This window comes from Eubalaena glacialis, chromosome 9, assembly GCF_028564815.1.
Source record: "Eubalaena glacialis isolate mEubGla1 chromosome 9, mEubGla1.1.hap2.+ XY, whole genome shotgun sequence".
Taxonomy (NCBI): Eukaryota; Metazoa; Chordata; class Mammalia; order Artiodactyla; family Balaenidae; genus Eubalaena; species Eubalaena glacialis.
The window spans coordinates 59,455,804-59,470,744 of record NC_083724.1 but is presented as its reverse complement, the minus strand read 5'-3'; the positions used below and the strand labels follow the sequence as shown (position 1 = coordinate 59,470,744).

The 14,941-nt window shown below is 36.9% G+C and overlaps 1 protein-coding gene across 8 annotated transcripts in view; it reads left to right on the top strand.

The window, feature by feature from the left end:
* Window positions 1-14,571, top strand: part of PTPRD (protein tyrosine phosphatase receptor type D) — a 542,415-nt gene extending 527,844 nt beyond the window's left edge. For 4 of the 8 annotated variants that reach the window (XM_061200424.1, XM_061200419.1, XM_061200422.1 and 1 more), the window contains 7 exons: window positions 1,322-1,607; window positions 2,020-2,198; window positions 2,819-2,945; window positions 4,112-4,237; window positions 7,164-7,318; window positions 10,397-10,532; window positions 12,446-14,571. In XM_061200424.1, coding sequence (XP_061056407.1) covers window positions 1,322-1,607; window positions 2,020-2,198; window positions 2,819-2,945; window positions 4,112-4,237; window positions 7,164-7,318; window positions 10,397-10,532; window positions 12,446-12,514 — 1,078 coding nt within the window. In that variant the 3' untranslated portion in view covers window positions 12,515-14,571. The remainder of the gene's footprint in view (window positions 1-1,321; window positions 1,608-2,019; window positions 2,199-2,818; window positions 2,946-4,111; window positions 4,238-7,163; window positions 7,319-10,396; window positions 10,533-12,445) is intronic. The other 4 variants (XM_061200423.1, XM_061200421.1, XM_061200420.1 and 1 more) reach the window with 1 other exon arrangement.
* Window positions 14,572-14,941: the final 370 nt, after the last annotated feature.

The window sequence follows — 14,941 nt, the reverse complement described above, 5'->3', positions numbered from 1 at the left end:
TCTCCGTTGATAATCTGAGCTCTAGGTAGGATCTGAGTCACCTTTAATGTTGTAACCCCTATGTTACTTAGCAAAGTACTTCACTGCTCATTGAATGAAGAGATGGATGTATCAGTGCACAGGTGGACAAATAAATGAGCACATAGAAATACAGATGACGGGGAACACTGGCACGTAGTGAATGAAGGAGGCTGTCTGTTGCTTGGTGTCTAAGGTCCTGATATATACCTATTCCTGTTGATTACATGTTTCCCAGCCAGGTAAGCATCCATGATCAGAAGGAGAAAAACATTTGGATTCAGCCATACGTGACACATAAGTGGACTCAGCCTAAAGGGTTTGATAAAATTAGAGACAATAAAAGGCTTACCTTGGATTTAAGAACACAGATGTGATATTTTGTTAGTATTCCTTCCCACACTCGAGGAAATTCCAATGTTCCATCCACCTGACTCTGTAATCCAGTTCAGTGAATTAGGTTGTCTCCTTGGCGGCAGAACTTGTCACTGTGCTTTGTTGATCTCTCACCTCCTCTTCTTTGAATCAGTTCCCACCAACTGGAGAACAACCCATAAGTCCATATAAGTAATGGAGTTTTAAAAAATGCCTCAGAGCTTCTTCAGTAACAAAGACTGAGGCTTTTATTTTCCCACACAGAATACTTGAATTTCACCTGAAATTTCAAAATACATTCAACTCTGGAAGAAAAAGGAGTAAAAGCAAGAAGTACACCCACACTCTCTAGTGATTGCTTCTTATTAAGAATTTCTTTCCATTGAGAATACACTGCACTATTTTGAGTATGCAGCAACATTTTAATATTTTAATTATATACTTCCCACTAGATTGGCTTTAAAACTTCCTCGCTGAGTTTTAGAGTGTGAAATGTTTCAAGTTGAATGATCTACTAGTTTTCTTTTTTCCTTTTTCTTATAAATTGAACTAAAATAGACTGAAATAGTTTGTAGAAAAATAAAGCCTAGTTCGATCTTGACCAGTTTTTAAAATATCTTTTAATGTAAAAAGCCTAAATATGTTTTTTTCATAATAATTTCAAACTAATGTCTGCTTTGTGTCACATGATCAAGGAGCATCGTAATTATAGATTTAATAATTTTACATTTTGAAACCAATCACCTTTTACTTGTTAATTTGTTCCCTACCCTTTGGTTTATAATGCCCCAAAATCATCACAGTAGCTATTTGAGTAGAATTAATGGATTTAAAACGTCGTTATTTAAAAGTAATGAGAATAATGTTATGATGTGTTGGTTCCCCAAGAGATTCATTTGGACCTTGATTTTCTCTGTTTCCCTTGTAGCGCGGGCGTTGGCCGGACTGGCTGTTTCATTGTGATAGACGCCATGTTAGAAAGAATAAAGCATGAAAAAACTGTAGATATTTACGGCCATGTAACTTTAATGAGAGCCCAGAGGAATTACATGGTTCAGACAGAAGACCAGTACATCTTCATCCACGATGCACTGTCGGAGGCAGTGACTTGCGGGGATACCGAAGTGCCGGCTAGAAACTTGTATGCCTACATTCAGAAGCTGACACAAAGAGAAACAGGAGAGAATGTCACAGGGATGGAGCTCGAATTTAAGGTATGATATTAGATGTGATGTGGTAATTCAGGAACAGTCATTCTGGAATTGTCCTTCTGAACCTTTCAAATTGGTGAAGTTACAAGATTCACCTGACCTTCTCCCTCAGGTGTCTGACTGTAAAACACTTTCTTCCTCCTTCCCTTTTCTATCCTTTGCTTCCTAATAATACCTTGAGCTCTTTTTTTGTACCCTAACTTAAACCGAGAGATCATACTCTCAGAACATAATATTTAAAACTTCCATAGTCTATATGGAGTCATTAGGTAGAAGTGAAAAAGCAGTACAGTTGGGAGAGTCCTTTACTTAAAAGCAAACAAAATCTTTGTATCTAATGAGGGAATCTTGGGTACGCTGAAGTCACGCCACAGGCTAAAATTATCTTTGATTTTTTTCTTTTTTCCTACAACAGCGTCTAGCCAGTTCTAAAGCTCACACCTCAAGATTCATCAGTGCCAATCTTCCATGTAATAAATTCAAAAATCGCCTTGTTAATATTATGCCATATGAATCCACAAGGGTGTGCCTGCAGCCTATCCGAGGAGTAGAAGGCTCTGATTACATCAATGCCAGTTTTATTGATGGATACAGGTATACACTCTCGCTCCCCTGACAGTCCAAAGCCTTGATATTTACACGTGCCCTAGTTTCACAGCCAGAATGAATTTCATCTCAATTCAAAGTGTTTTCTTTCTGCAGAGGTCAGCATTCAGTCCCTTGGTGTTCGCTTTTTTATTATTTTAGTTAGGAGTAAGAAGCAGCAGTCACAGAGTTTTTAATCTGTCCATGTGCACTCTTCTTTCAGAAGTCATTTGGATGTGGAAGGAGTTAATAAGGAAACTGTTTGTACCCTATTATATAAATTTAATAGATTGTGTAAGAGTCATTTCTACAAAATGAAGCTGCACAACTAAGTGTTTCTTAAGTGATTTGTATGACACATGAAATTGAGCTATTAGCATTGCTCTGAAGTTTAAATAACAATGATAAAGACATACATCATAATATTAACAAAGCAATTTCTTTTGAAAAATCCCCAAAATGTATTAAATGTGCTTATTTGATTACACAATCCTAATGGGAATTTACTGCAATAGCATTAATAATGTTTTCATTTTTTATTACCTGGTTTGATGCTTACATATCAAATGCGAAGCCTTTGCATGTTTTCTGATTACTTTAACATGCTATTTTCATTCTCTGTGATTCAGACAACAGAAAGCTTACATCGCTACCCAGGGGCCCTTGGCAGAGACCACCGAAGACTTCTGGCGGATGCTCTGGGAGCACAATTCCACCATCGTTGTGATGCTCACCAAGCTGCGTGAGATGGGCAGAGTGAGTGTCTCCTTATAGGACACTCAAACCACAAGAGAAATGAGGATTTCGTTTTAAAAACCCGAGTGCCAGCGTCATTTCTTTGAAACACAGAGTACTCCAGACATGTTCTGGGCCATTCATTACTGTGTTGAATTTTAACTTGCAAAGCCATATCAAATTCTTTCATTTGTGTGTTTTGAAGAAAGAACTGGTACTTTGTTCCAGTGAAACACAATCATAGAGACAAATACATCTGACTTGTTTTGACTCTCAATGTGTTCTTACTTCCTTTCGCTCTGGACAAGCTAGAGCTTGTGTGCCATCATTACTCTGTATGAAGGAACTTGACTTTTTTTCATCTCTGAAGCAAATTTTTACTTGCTCATCTTCCACTCCCATTAAACTGTTGGAAAGTTACGTAGTTTTTCTGAGGATATAATCTGGTAACCTCAGCTTTACTTTCAAAAAATGATTCTTCTGAAAAATACATAAAATAGCATTAGAGACACCTAAGGACCTACCACTTAGAGTCAATAGATACAAGCGTTCTGCCATATGTGCTTGAGATGTTTTCTTTCTCGTCTTTGTATAAACTCAATGGTAGAGATGCATCTAAAACCCAACTTTTTAGAGCCCACAGAGAGAGTGAAAAAATACCAAACTAGGAAAGTAACTTGACTTTTCTGACTTAGTTATTGAAGTCATTAAAACTGCCTGGGCTCCAGGTTCCTCAGCTGACGGAGATTGGACCAGGTCAGTTCAGAGGTTTCTTTCTGTGTTCACCCTTGATGGTTCTCTTCATTCCAAAACACAGTGTTGAACATCAATGCATGATTAACGTGACTAGCATTATGTCCGAGGACTGATGTAATTAATTGTCTAACTTGTAAGTATGAAGATGCTTACCCTATTGAAGAATTCAGTCAACTGATGTGTATTAAGCACCTACTATATGCCAAGTACTATGCTTGATAACATGCACAAATATTGAACCACATGATTTCCCTATCCTCAGGGAACCTATGGTTTCAAAGAGAAAATGAGTCACATGCGATTGGAATCACCTTAAATTCTAAAACTGTATTAGTGAAAGAAAGACATTAAATATATAGATACATGATAAACAAAACTTTATTTACACTTTACGTAGCTTGACATTAATCTTTTTTTTTTTTTTTTTTTAGGAGAAATGTCACCAGTACTGGCCAGCAGAACGATCTGCAAGATACCAGTACTTTGTTGTAGATCCCATGGCTGAGTACAACATGCCACAATATATACTAAGAGAATTCAAGGTCACAGATGCCAGGGTAAGTTGGCACAGTCTTATGCTCTTAACCATTAACTGAAAAGTAGTCTAAAATGCATCCCTGGGAGAAATATTTGCCAAGTGACCAAACTCCCAAAGTGAAAAGAAATCACTCATCCTGGAGGATTTTTTTTCAAATATAAGAGTAACTTTTCCTGTCCTGTAAGGTTTCTCACAAACACAGGCTTGGCTCACATTCAAATGTAGCATCTGGCAGCCCAACTTTGGGGACGTGCTTGGTGAGTGTGTGTGCCGGGAAGCATTTATTGATTGGTTGGCTGCGCTTACATTCACCTCCTCAGCTTATTCTCTTTGGAGCTTTTTTGACTTCTTCATTACTTGAGGCTGTAAATATGTTGTTGTTTTGCTAAGCCCTTTAGGTCATGTTGGCTTGGAGGTTAATTTGGTATGATTTTAAAATTGCAGAGCAAATGGCATTCTTTAGAAGAATCTGACAAGCTTTACACATTCTAATTTGATTGCTGTCATGGTTTATTCCTCGGTGTGCTAATGTGTCTGTCCATGAGAGCTGTGCACCCACGACCCTTGTTGGCTAATTTTCATCCTGCATTTCTTATCTAGATTGCTGAGTGCAAGGTTCACCCCTGATGTAAGATGTTCTATGCATAAACTTTAATATCCTTGCCTTTGGCCACTTTCAAACCATGATTACAAACACATCTTAGGAGAGAGTGGGGTCAGTCCAAAGCCCTGCTTTGTTTTTGGAACTGTCACAGTGGGTGGGTTGAATAAAACTGTAGGGTAGAGCTATTTACTTGATCCATTGTTATTTTTGGAAAGCAGCTTTCTCAACCAAGACTCATGTTTAGAGATTGTCTACTAATCCCCAAAGCCTGGCCCTGGCTGTTGACCTAAAGTGAAAGAGAAATTGGTTAGCAGGCTGCTTGGCCCAGGTGACAGACCTGTTAATCCCAGAAAGTCTGAAGTCTTAACTACTCTGAAGGTGACTATACTCAAGACAGCAGTTAAGTCCCTAGGTCTCGTTTTGAGTTGCCCAATCAAGCATGCCTCGGTGACCCATTGTTTAAAAAAAAAGAAAGGAAAAATCATGCCCTTTCAGAATTTGAAGCTAGATATGTGAGTGAAAACTCTGAGTGCATTCCAAGGAAACTCACCAACCATTTCTGACGACAAAGTGTAGGAGCCAGGCTCTGCAAATGGCAGAGACAAGAAACATTGAAGCAGGAAATTGTTCATATGTTTTGTTTTGAAGCCTCTCTGTGATTGTATAATTTTCTTAGCTGCCATAGTATTTGCTGTTTGTGCTCCTAGTATGTTTCTAATCTCAACTTCCCAGTTTAGAAAGCAAGTTGGCACTTGAGAATACAGTATTGTTAAACAGGTAACCTTTAAATGGAGTCAGGTGGTCTCTCCTCCAAATCGTAAAGGTTTGTACACATGCTGTTGATAACAACTATGGTCAGAAATGAAATCCCCAGGACAATCAGAGGAAGACAAATCTGTATTACCTAGCCTCTGGCTTACCTTCCTGTGCTTTTCAAACCTTTTCCAGAATCAGAAGGAAGTAAATCATGCTTCCATGGTAACCATCCATAAGTTTGTTATGGGGCCAAGCAGTTACTTTCATATTCCTCAGTATTCTCACAAACTTGATGTGATCTCCCAATTTATTTCAATTCCCAAATGATTCCAGTCAGGAATATGCCCTGTTCGTATGGAAACCACCAGGCTGGTTGATGTGTGTCCATCTCGAGTTGGGCCATCCCCTCTTCTCCATATAACTGAATGAGAAAGATTGGGTCTCTGTCTACTTAACCAGAATCTTGGGAACTTGCACATCTGTATCCAAAAGGACTTTAATGTGGAGAGAGTTGTTACAAAAGTGGAAAGGAGGACCAAACTGAAGCCTTAACTAGGAGCAGGGACTTCTCAAATAGAATCAGCCCCTGGAAACTTGGAATTTGGATTCTCTCTCTCTCTGTTGATTCAGGGAAGAAAGTTGATGGTCATAATCGTTATTCCTGCTTCTGTAAACAGAGGGTCCCTTCTGCTTTTGCTGTGCTTCCAAAAACACTGTACAATTCCAGAAGGAATCAGAAGTCCCTTAGTGTGTTCTTTTGAAACCATTTATACCTCATGAATCAGAGTAGTTTTGCCTAATCACTTGAGGAAAGATAGACCGCTCCTGTATCTAGCTTTTGGTTTGTCTGTGTTAAAGCCCCGCACAGACACCTCAGTTCCTGTGGTCAGCCAGGAAGAGTCCTTTTTCAGAAAACAGCATTTATTTACTAATAATCTCTCCCACCTCCTGGAGGGACACTTCACTTCCTGCTCAGCAGCACGGTCGCCTGGTACACGCTGTGTGTACTGCCTTGGCTAGAAACAGTACACCTCTGAGACGTGTGGGGCATCCAGGTTAACAACAGCTACCCAATTTGCGTCCGATCCTTTCAGTGTCACTATTTGTCATTTGACAATGTTGCAAACAAGCAAACACAGCAAATGCGAAGGTATGATGACAACAGCAAAATCTCTGGTCTGGATGACATGCCTGGATGCTCCTTTCAGTATGAAGAAGTTATTGGATTCTGAAAATTTTCAAATTCAAAATTCTGAATATGTTCCACTGTGGTTTTGAAGGCAAACTTTGGGGCTCAGAGCATTTACTAATATGGGAACTAGGTGGCTTTTTACGAGAGCTCAGGTTTTTAATGGGCATTGTGAGAGTAAATAAATTTGCAATTTAAATATATGTGAATGTAGACAGTGTTAATAGCAGGTAAGATACTAACTGACTAATTTTCTAGTTAAACATGTTTCTAACTTTTTCTTCCCTTTTTTTTCCTTTTTTTGGAAAACATCATGCCTGCTGTTGTGGTCCGTGCACTGGCTGAATCCTCCCGGCGTCCTCCTTTGCGGTTGGATGTGTGGCTTTCTCTCTAAAGGACGGGCAGTCCCGAACGGTGAGGCAGTTCCAGTTCACTGACTGGCCAGAGCAAGGAGTGCCAAAGTCTGGAGAAGGATTTATTGACTTCATTGGCCAAGTCCATAAAACAAAAGAGCAGTTTGGCCAAGATGGACCCATTTCAGTCCATTGCAGGTGAGAATCAGGAATGATGAGTTTCCATTTGTGCTGAATGCAATGATAACTTTGAAAATATGTACTGTTGTCTATTCATCGTTGGTACCAGTTTACTGTGAATCTGCATAACTGAAATTTTATTTTTATTTTTCTCAGAAGTGTATTGTAAACCCTAAGGCAAGGACTCATTTCTCTTTCTTTCCACAACGTGAAAATAATCAGAGGAAGATTTTTATCTTCAAATTTTGCCTCTTGTAACAAAGAACCAAACTGTGTTTTCCTTGCCTGTTTTACCGTAACAGGAATTGTTTGTACATCCCCTAGTGATAATTTGTTCAGTTTATCATTCCTTACTTGTTTTGCTTTCATAGCATTACCCTGATAACTATCTTTCTGTATCTTTCTCCTGGGTTTGCCTTCTTGAGAAAACCATAAATAGTTATTAAGCCTTAATAACAATACTAATTCTTTTCAGTCAATAAGTGATTAGAATGGTACCTCAGTTAAAATTGCAATTTGCTTGAAAATTGTTGCTATATCAGAAAATGAAGCACCTTCAAGTTAATTATTTTCAATGGTTTCCACAGCATTTTATAATTCAAGTCATTGAAGCTAATAGAAATAGCAAGTAAACAGTTCAGAAAGGACACTCACCATAAATTTAGTGCCTTTGGAAGTTACTATGTAAAAACCTTCTAGCAAAAGGAATTCACCTAATATTTTTTAGTTTCAGTTTGTAATCTCTTTATGGTCAAAATCTTGAAAGAGTTTATTAAAAAATTTACTTTGCTTCCCCCCCAAAATCCCAAACTACAGTTCTTAGCGATATGGGAGACAGGGTCTCAAAACAGGAGAAATATTAGACACGGGCTTCAAAACACCTGAGCTCTAGTCCCATTTCTATCATCATGTAGCTCTTTGACAGTAGGGAAATTTCTCTAGACCTCAGTTTTCTCAGCTGATCTCCAAGACCCTTTCTGGGACACTTAGTGTGCGATTATATGACAAGCAGACCTTATTTATACACGTTTGCTGTGTGTTGAGTTTATCCAAAATTCTTTGCTCTAGACCACCAAAGAGCATGTAGGAAATGATGCATGGACTCGATATTCAGACAAAGTGGATGGTATATATTGGACTTGAATTACCTGGATATCCCCCTTAATTTTCCACAGAATTTGCCCAAATCCTAATCCAAATTTTCCAGTATAAGCTATAAAGAAAAGAGTATGTTCAACACATTTTTCTTTAACTTCAGGCATTCCCATAAGTATAAATAAGTGTGTGTATGCATGTGTCTCTTTTCATTGCTTTTGTCACAAAATTATTCGTATATAGAGTATATACAAAGACTCCTTTGTATACTATGACATGTTATTCATATATCTTAAAGACTTCCAGATATCTTCTCTTATCTGTGAATATTTTAAAAATACCACTTATTTATAGCGTATTAAAAACATGATAAAGTCAATAAATTTGGAAGTTATAAGGCCAGTGTCTGTTATTTTCTTGAAAGCACCTAGTAGAAAGCCAGGAACCCTATATTTTTGTTACATTTGAGCAATCAAATCAGAGTAAGATAGACTCTGGAGTACCTGGACCATTCAACAAAAAGATCATAAATCACAGTCTCTCGGGATTAAGAGAGACTTTCAAGGTTGAAAGGGACCTTCAAGGTCACCTACTCCAGCTTAACAGAGAGCCTTGACTGCTCCTGGTTATCCTTAGTCACTTTGTAAAACCTGCCTATGGATTTTAAAGCTTCACTTACATTTCTGTTAGGACTCTTTAGAAAACCCAGTTTATAAAGGGACACACTATTTATATATCAACTACATCCCCAAGTAAATGAATCCATCCATTTTCTACAGCCTGTACCCAAGCATTACACATGCTGTTTAATTAGGATCTGAAAATGTAGGGATTTTTCACATTATTCACTCTTTTCCTCATTACCTAAATCTCCAGGTGCTTTCCTACTTCTTAAGAGCACAAAAGCTATGAATTAATTTTCTTCTCTTGCTGCTGTTACAATTCTGGAATCATCTTAAAATAATAAAGAAAACAGAAACTCAAAACCTTGCTAACGTGGTGGAAAGAATCCTGGTGTTTTAGCTACTGAACATCTAAAAATAGTAGATAAGTGTACAGCTCAGTGGCTCTTAACCACTTTTTCTTCTTCTTCTTCTTTTTTTTATTTTTTCCAGTTTAGAGACCCCTTTGTTAATCTGTTAAAGTTGTAAGTTTCAGAAACAGGAAAAATATATATACATTTACACAATCCATACATATAAGATATTCATAGACCCTTCCAAAGACTAAATGAGGATCCCATGTCAAAAATCCTGTTATATTGATAGACTCTCCTTTCTCATATCAAAACTGATGTCTGAATTTGAATAGTCTATATACCTTCATATTTATTTATACGTCTAGGTGATGGGACATGTTGCACAGATTCTTAAGTGACTACAAGAAAATCTGAAGGCACCCAGTTTGTCTTACCTTATCTGAATTATTTCAAATGTAGAGAACAAACGTATGGACACCAAGGGGGGAAAGTGGCGGGGGCGGGGGTGGTGGTGGCGTGATGAATTGGGCGATTGGGATTGACATGTATACACTAATAGGTATAAAATAGATAACTAATAAGAACCGGCTGTATAAAAAATAAATAAAATTCTAAAATTAAAAAAAAATGAATTATTTCATACTTTAAAAATATTAAGCAGGCAAAGTCTACAATTTCAGGATCTGCATGAAGAGTATAAATCTATATTGTATTTACCATTCCTTTTATCCATTTATTTTATGTTTCCTGGGCTTTTCCAAAATGACATATAATCCCAGTTGAAAGGTTATTATATTTTATAAGACTTAATCCTAATTACTCCACATTCATTCTCACCTGTTATCATGGCACACTGTCTTAAGAGTAATCATTTCATGAACCCAACACCACATTTTCCTGAACATTGCTGTAGAAGAACCCAATGTAATATGGAAGCTGGTGGACACACGTCCACCTCCAAGCAAATGTGGCCAAGACTGTGAGTGTCTCATCCAGTAATGTTGTCTTTGTTATTATGACAGTGCGGGCGTTGGAAGAACTGGAGTCTTCATAACACTAAGCATTGTTTTGGAAAGAATGAGATATGAAGGAGTAGTAGATATCTTCCAGACTGTCAAAATGTTAAGAACGCAACGACCAGCCATGGTGCAGACAGAGGTGAGAAAAATCTCCAGGAGTTTGTTTGTCACATCTCAAGAACCAAATAATAGATTTTGTTTGCCAAGATCTCCTAGAGTCCAGAGACTCTCAACACCAGAGGCAAAATGCAGGAAAATACTGTAGGAAAATCATCCAGTTGTTTAACATTTTTGAACCTCATTTTCCCCCTTTGTAAATGGGAGTAACAGTGTCATTGTCTTAGAGCTGGTTTGGAAGTTATCTAAGATGATGTATTAGATTGAACCATGTTAAATTGTCACTATTTGGGGCCTATAAAAATGGCAATTTCATATAATTCATTATATATATATATACATTAATGTGATATACATTGCACGAATTTAATATATGTAAAAAACCCAATGGTAGATAATATACCTGGTAGATAATAGACCCTTGGCCCATTTTATGCCTCCATTCTCCTTCTATATGCCTAGGTATTATCAACTGCTCTATATTTCATTTCTTAATAATGGTATTTTAAAATATTTGCATCCTGGATATGCACTAGAGAAATTAGCCTTCCACTTTCTACTCCAAGAATTGATATGAAAATTCTGATATTTTTCAGAATAATAGGAGTTCATGATTTAGCCAGTCTGACCTACTGGCTTCATTTTAAGGATAATATAAGTGATAGATAGTGTTTCTGTTTCTCAAAAGGCCACCAAATTATACAATTTATATGTATTCCTAAATTCATAACCCACAGTATCTTCCAGACTTTGATTTCAAAATAGTGCAAGCATTTGGCTTGCAATACTCAAAACATTATGTCAGCCTGACAAACTTAATGGGTGTTGGGGGTGACGAGGGAAATTGGACGTTTAAAAAGCCTTAACACTTAGCCAAGCAACTTAACTGTGACAAGATAGGAAAGCAAACTCCATTTATTTTGCATTACCATTTTTATTGTAGAAAAATGCACATTTAAGCAAAATAGAAACTATCTACTTTCAGCCCCATTGGCTACTGAAAATAAGTTTCTTTTACGGGGAAAATCCTACTTTTTCTCACCCCTTCTCATCTGTAAATTATAATTTTTCTATCTTATAATGCCCCCACTTATTCCCATTTGACAGTGTTCTTCCCTGTCTGAAAAAGGACATTTCATGCTGTTTTAGTTTAGTGTGGGTCTTTCTAGAACAGGCAACTAACTAGCCATCACACTGAATTAGGCCAAATGGCACAGGTATTTTTTGACATGGGCAGCCAGTCTTGTGATGCCATTTTCAAGGGATGACAAGCCTAAAAGTTCAGCGCCCTGTGTATTCGGCTTTGTGTGCCTGATGTTCATCACAAAGATACCTTTTGGCCGCTTCCCTCACTTATATAAACACATCAGAAACAATGGAGAATAATTCTGATTGCAGGCAACAAGGTCTACTGTCTGATAAGATTTTTTTTTTTTTAATTCAAATGTTTTTGGCAACAGCCCAGAAGATAAATGAAACCACATTTTCCTCAGGACAATACATGTCTGCATCGGCCTCTCTTAAATATGCGAACTGAGAATTACTTACCTCAAATAATTAGATAATTTTAAAAGACGGCTGTGACATATAAGGAGTTCCCATGTTTAGTTGGTGGTAATTGTCTGGTACTATCCTTGGAGAACAGTTCACATATGTCTGGAAGATAATGTTCACAGGAGCTGTTATTACTTTGGAATTAGGAGACTATTTTAGTCGAACTGAGTGGTAAAGTTAATAAATACCCCATGTGGCTAATGGTTCTTTGCTCAAAACAAAACAAAACAAAACAATTGGTCATTGGATTGAATTGATTGGCGAAAGCAGTGATTTTGCCCCCGTCTAGATGTAACTTTGTCTTCCAACATCGATTTCCACTTTTCTGTTAAAATGTACTCATGGCCCCTTTCCTTTCTCCCCATGCTTTGTCTCCGGCAGGATCAGTATCAGTTCTGCTATCGAGCCGCACTAGAGTACCTGGGCAGCTTTGATCACTATGCAACGTAGAAACCCCTGACCCACTTTGGATTTTTACTGCAAGCCCTTCAATATCCATGGAGTCTCTTCTGAGCCATACAGGGCATTTGAGAAGTCCTTCTTAACTTCTAGCTAACAACCACTTAGTGGGACTATCACACACAAAACAAATTTAAAAAAACAAACTCTTCCGGGTGGACCAAGAATTCACAGTTTAATAATCTAACCTGAAAAATAATAAAGAGAGTCCTGACTGATGAGGCATCTGAAGGATTTTATTTACAGATACCTCAAGGATTCAAAATAAAGGGAAGAAGAAATCACAGCAAAGAACTGCCATCTTGTTCGGGATTGCTTGATGGGTGCAAAGAGAAATGGCCTGAGTGCAGCAGTTCAGGGCAAGATCTTTGCTGGCTTCTCATGACAAAATGGACTTTGCTTTGACATTGCCCCTTCCCACCATACTACTCATGATAACATTTTAGGGGGAAAGGGGGTGGGGAATGTTTAAAAAGAAAGTCTTTGATTTAGTTTTTTAGTATTGTAAAGATACTGCTGACCTGTGCTTCATTTTTAACTGTGTAAACTTTTTTTTTAACAAAATGTATCATTCGATAAAGTGAATTTTAAAAAAGGTACATAACTCTTCATTTTTTATTTCCAAATTGTAGGTTTTTTTAAGCTGTAAAACTGTTATCTGTGATACCTTGCTGTAGAAATATCAAATAATTGGAAAATTTGCACATTTTTGTGCAATACTCTTAATCTACAGTATCGGTCTCGTCTGGTATTACTTTTACACTTCTGTCTGGTTTTCGTTGCTGAGAAAGTACCCATTTTCTTCAAATAATCAAAGAGAACTTTGTTTTGTTATTTGGAATCAACAGGGAGGCGCAAAGTATAAAGTTGCTGCTAACATATATACATATATATCCATATTTTATAGGGGTGTCTATGTATATATAGATAGTGTGTCCACACAAAAAGATAGATATAGCTATCATTCAGTTCTTCCGTGATTTAGTTTTTAAATTTTTTAAGGTAGAGAAGCTACTGTAACATCTTTTTCAATTTGTTATTAATTTTATGACATACTGATATTTCTCAATATCACAAAATTTTAATTTTTAAGGGAAATGAGGAATGCACATCAGTGATTGTCAAACCTCACCCCCTTAATTTCCTACCCAATCTCCCCCCACCCCCCTAATCATATTCACAAATACTATTTTGTTAGCCAGGCTTCCGACAAAGTTCAATATTTCTAACACTCTAGTGCAATAAAACATTATTAAATATCTAAGAGGTGTGCATGTGGGAAAGGTCAGTGCATATCCCTTTAGGAGGAGAGAATGTTGTAATATATCAGCTATCAAGATGTTTAAAAAACAGTGTATTCAATCGTATATTGTCTATAGTATGTGCTATGAAATTTGCATTTATGATATGTAACAGGGGCAAAGCCAAACTCATGTTACTCTGTTCAGTCAGAAACATTTTTTGTGGCATACAGCATTCCTGGGAAGTGCTGTACTTTGTTTTCTTTTGGTTTTAGTTTTGCATTTAGAGTGCCTTATAATTGATGCCTATTTTAATAGCATTTCTTTTCAGCTTTTGGTTCATATTTTCATTATTTGTTCGTATGTGTTTCTCTTCCAATTAAAGCATTATCTGTTTACCACATGTACAAAAACTCTTTGAATAATATGCATTCCTAGTTTTCAACCAAGTCGGGGATGTTAGTGATTGTACCAGCCCAAAGCACTTGGATAATCAGGGCCCTTCTTCCTTTCATAATTGTCAACATCAGGAAAAGCTACCTGTTTTATTTGTAACCCCTTCCAAATCTGCTCTGGAACATTCAGTAACTGCACCAAACATAATTTATTAACAAACATGATTGTCAACTTTGAACATATTTACTATTTCATTAGGATTTTTCTAAAAGGAGAAATTAAAATATATATATATATATGTGTATATATATCCCCCCAAATTTTTCAACATAATTTCTATAGGAAGCCATGGACAATGGCATGAGTTTGCCATATCTTACATGATTTTAAAGAACACTCAGAATATCCAAGGAACTCTTATTAAAGAGTTTTGGTAAAATATTTTGGTTTAATGTTAGCTTCATTGATGTTCTGCATGGAAGGATTTTTGTTTTCTACATTTTCCCATCACTAGCAGAATGAAATCCAAGAGACCAAACACTTGCAAGCATCATATTTGAGCACTTTTGTAAAAAAAAAGAAAAGAAAGAAAAAGAAAAAAAAAAGAAAAACTATAATACTAAAAAAAAAAAAAAAAATAAGTATCTAGAAGGCTACCTCAGAATGAGACTCTCTAACCTACATCAGAACAAGAGAAGAATGTGCACTATGTGGGTCTGTTGTTGTTTTCTTTTAGTTTGTATCTTTTGGCGATTTATCCAAGTGCCAGATTACTCAGTGC